Raw genomic sequence first — 4,147 nt, 5'->3', positions numbered from 1 at the left:
ACGTTATAATATAAATAACCTGATCTTGGAAAACTGCACACTGAAATGTTATCGTCATGTACTTTAAAAGTTTCTGTACCGCTGGCAATTTTCAAGTAATCTTAAGACATAGGTTATTACAATAGACACCTTCGATATTTTGGACAAGTTCAGCAAAACTTTCGTACAATATTTGATTCAGTTAAGAATTCATATTACTTTGATTTAGATTTCGGAGTCTTCTAATATTACATAAATAATGTATTTGTAAAATACTTTCTACCACTTCGTTTTAAAAATGTGCAGATTTGGAAAAGTTATCAAGTTTCAGTTATCAAATCAGGTGTGATAGATTGTTATCTTATTGACTAATGTATTTATTTAATGACGATATATATGATAATCACAGTGTTCTAGATTGCTAACTAACAGAAAAAGAGCTTGCTAAACTGATTACAACTTTTAAACACTGTAATACTCAGCGAGCTGTGATCAAATTTAGTGACGAAATCTCTGTAATAAATCCTTTAGAATATATTTAAAAGAATAAGTTATCAAACTGATTGTAGGCATTAGATGAATTATCCCTGCTATCGAGTGAGAAAAACCTGAGGCGGTTTCTTTCCTTAGATCAATGATAACAAAAATAATTGTTCTCGTTAATTCAATGGCGAAAATGTTAGAACGTCGGACTCAATTTTTTTTATAATAGCAAAAATTGTTGGCATTAAAAACCAAAGATGAAAAAAACTTGATAATAATTATCAAACATCGTAACGATATAAATTAAATAATAAAATTAAAGGTTTGATGTTTTTAGAAAATAAAAAAACAGAGAAGGCATTATCAGAAGTACCAGTCTTATTATAAACAATTATATTACTATTTTTCTAATTTGCACATTAATAACGGTCGAATAATTTTACAAGACTGTTAGCTTGATTGATTTTAATGGAAAATGTTGTCCTTTTACATGAAGAATAATACTTGTAACATTTAGTTATTTACGTTATAGAAGATGTGTTCTCAACTCAGGATAGTTTTTTAAATTTTCTACTTCCCAAGAGTCAAACGTTTTTATTAATTCTTCCGACATGTCTGTTTTCCATTGATCTGATTGACCTATTCTTATAAAAAAAGCTACATCTGAACATTTGATATTGTAACAATTTTCTAGGACAGGTTTGTAATCTATTTGTCCATTCGTTGTTGGATTCAGCTGCATTTTATGAAAACTTAAATGGTCACATAACGCTTCCATTTGTTTGTCAATCAATGAAGTATTGAAGAAACGAGTAACTGATTTGATAACTGATGGTAAATCCTGTAAAATAGATATCAGCATTTTGCAGAAGCCTACTAATGATACGATAAAGTCAACACTATATAAAATAAAAACTAATGGTAATACCGTTTTCATATCTTCAAATTTTAGAAACAAAATATTATGCGACTTTTTAGCTTTCCAATAACCAATTAGATGATTCCAATAAGGGGTATAAGCCACTGTTAATTTTGTACATTTAAAAAATAATATTCATTTAAAAATTTATCATTTGTTTTATAATTACATCTAATTACGTCTGCTTAACTTACATCTGTTTTCTAAGAATAGTCTACAATAATTGTCAAAGGTTCCACAGTAAATTTTTGAATTTTTGCGTAAATGGTAGTACGATATGCACACGTCTTTGACGTTTCTAGTTATATAAACAATTTTAGCTTTTGTATTCCCTGTTCTTAAATCTTTTGGCAGTAAATGAAATGGTAAATGACTTTTAAAGAATCTAGGACTTGGTAATCGATTAGCACTATCGATAGTCAATTTAGAAGCTAAACCTTTACGGGCCATTGAAATACCTGCAGTAGTAGCTCCTAAAAATCTACATCACACATAAAAACAGCATAATGTAAAAATCCCGTTAAGTGTGCACGTTTTAACTTACTCTAAATAGAAAACTCGCTCCGTCGATAGGATTTTATTGGCTTTTTCAAAATTCAGATCATTACATATGCACCAAACCATTTCTAGCGTCCAAGTTGTCCCTATTATGATATTATAAATTATGCAAAATGGTAAGATATGATTGCACAAAAAAATTATATTATAAATCACCTGATCTTGGAAAACTGCACACCCAGACGTCATCATCACGTACTCTAAAATTTTCTATATCGTCGGTAATTTTCAAGTAATCTTGAGGCAACCACACGCCCTTATAATAACTACCTTTGATATCTCGGACATGTTCAGCAAAGCTTTCGTGTAAAATATCATCAAGTTCAGTATCCATACTATTTTGCAACTAAGTTTTTAAATGGTTACAGTTCCATAACTTATTATTTATTAAGCTCTAAAAGCAACTGCAGTTAGGCTTTTATCAAAATGCACTCCGCAAATTTAGCTCTGACAGACTGTTTATATAAATCTACCGATAAGATTATTACAGCTGTTATCTTAATGACTGGTAAATATTTTTCACGAAGGCAGTGTAACTATCTATTAGATGAAGTATATTGCTTTCAACTTTATAACATTATTATTTCTATTTTTCCACAAATGTTACTGAATTAAAAAAAAGAAATTAATTTTGTTATTGAAAAATTTTACAATTATGTTAAAATGTCAAAGTTTCACGAGCAAATGTGTCTCATTTCTCTTCAACAATGGCAATTTGTCAGAGCAGGTGACGTGACAAATCGGAATCTATGATGATAACCACGTCTCTATGCTAGTCTCTCCTGAATCTTGGAAGAAGAGAGCAAGTATAAAAAGGTGAGCAAGAAAGAGAGAAAGGGGCCAAAAGCTTAGGCTTCATAATGGAAAGAAAGAGCCTCGAGTCGAGCTTTGACAATAGTTCTTCAATAGCTCATCGCGCGATATTTGGATCGACGAGTTCATTCATGGCGAAGCGCGCTTTTCTCGCGCTATAGGTCAAACGCCGCCCTTGAATGGGAAAATGGGGCCGTCCGACAACGAAGGCGACACCTTTTTCTCTCCCACTGGCTACTGCGCCTTTTTTCTATTTTCAAGGTTTCGTAGTATGGGCGTCTATGCACACCTTCCTCTTTCTCCGATTCCTTTTTTCCTTCTTTTGGATGCATGCGTTATATATATGTATGTATGTATGTATGTATGTATATATATATATATATATGTGTGTGTGTGTGTGTGTGTGTGTGTGTGTGTGTGTGTGTGTGTGTGTGTGTGTGTGTGTGTGTGTGTGTGTGTGTGTGTGTGTGTGTGTGTGTTCTCTCGCTTTCCTTTCAGATTTTGATTCTCCATTCATGCAGTTTTTCCTGCCCTTTTATTCCCCGCACTCATTCTTTCTCTTGCTCTCTCTCTTTCTTTCTCCAATAGGTGTATCTTTCAGCGATTTTCTCGTCCCTTTGCCTCGACTAATCTCTATTTTTTCTTTCGAAATTTATTGTCTGCTACTTTTTTGTCGCTGGAGCTACTGGCCTTTCGTTTTATTATTCATATGGTGACATTGATAAATTACTTTTAAAATGGTGCCTGTAACCTTGAAAACACTTATGTCGTCGGCAAGATTAGGCGTGTAAATTAGTATCAGCGAAATCAACATAGATACCAAGTTCTAATTTAGATAAACGATAGGTAAATGAAACCTACTTTTATTATTTATGAAATCCTCTGCTTTGTTTTTTTTTAAATTCATTTCCTTATTTACATACGGAATGGTCTATGTATAAGAAGAGGACGGAAATTTTAGTACAGCCACTTGTGATAACGACGATTCTTCTTATATCGAGAATATGTCCTCTTATCGCGAAATAATTTCTTCTAGTAATCAAAGATATTCAGTTACGATTTCATTTGAGAGTAAATTATCTTAGCCGAGGATTCTTTGTCACTGTATCTAGCAAAAGTCGACAACCTCTTTCAAATCTCCATTCCCGATTTAGGATTCTTCCGACAACATATTCTATGGCATATTCGTCTTTACCGTTATTTCTCAAAAGAATCTCGAAAACTCAAGCTGCAGTAGCAACACTGCATACTCTTCAGCATGGCCACCCGCGCGTGATCTCTTCTTTTGCATCTTCCTTTCAAAAGTATAATGTCCCCAGCAGCGGGCCATTTTTAGGAAAAATTGGCCTTTGTCACGTAACCTCCTCCCTCATTCTTTTTGCGCGCGAGTGCGCA

At 33.1% G+C, this 4,147-nt stretch overlaps 1 protein-coding gene across 1 annotated transcript; it reads right to left on the bottom strand.

Annotated features, from left to right (window-relative positions):
* Nucleotides 1-881: 881 nt before the first annotated feature.
* On the bottom strand, nucleotides 882-2,348 carry LOC131666730 (luciferin sulfotransferase-like). Its single transcript, XM_058939595.1, has 5 exons — nucleotides 2,096-2,348; nucleotides 1,926-2,025; nucleotides 1,576-1,862; nucleotides 1,391-1,485; nucleotides 882-1,303 (listed from the first exon to the last, which is right to left on the bottom strand). Exons 1-5 carry the CDS (start codon nucleotides 2,271-2,273, stop codon nucleotides 989-991), a joined length of 975 nt encoding a protein of 324 aa, XP_058795578.1. The 5' UTR covers nucleotides 2,274-2,348; the 3' UTR covers nucleotides 882-988.
* Between the last annotated feature and the right edge of the window lie 1,799 nt (nucleotides 2,349-4,147).

The sequence above is a fragment of the Phymastichus coffea genome, unplaced genomic scaffold (genome assembly GCF_024137745.1).
Source record: "Phymastichus coffea isolate CEN01 unplaced genomic scaffold, Cenicafe_Pcof_1.1 PCOF00060, whole genome shotgun sequence".
In the NCBI taxonomy this organism is placed as follows: Eukaryota; Metazoa; Arthropoda; class Insecta; order Hymenoptera; family Eulophidae; genus Phymastichus; species Phymastichus coffea.
The sequence above is the reverse complement of the archived record's forward strand: the minus strand, read 5'-3'. Positions and strand labels throughout refer to the sequence as shown.

What these genes read in the sequence shown, in the direction of transcription:
- LOC131666730 (XM_058939595.1), bottom strand. Translation starts at nt 2,273, where the DNA reads ATGGATACTGAACTTGATGATATTTTACACGAAAGCTTTGCTGAACAT. An exon ending in GTGCAGTTTTCCAAGATCAG is followed by an intron (nt 2,026 to 2,095) that starts GTGATTTATAAT and finishes ATATCATAATAG; the next exon opens with GGACAACTTGGACGCTAGAA. An exon ending in GAGCGAGTTTTCTATTTAGA is followed by an intron (nt 1,863 to 1,925) that starts GTAAGTTAAAAC and finishes TGTGTGATGTAG; the next exon opens with ATTTTTAGGAGCTACTACTG.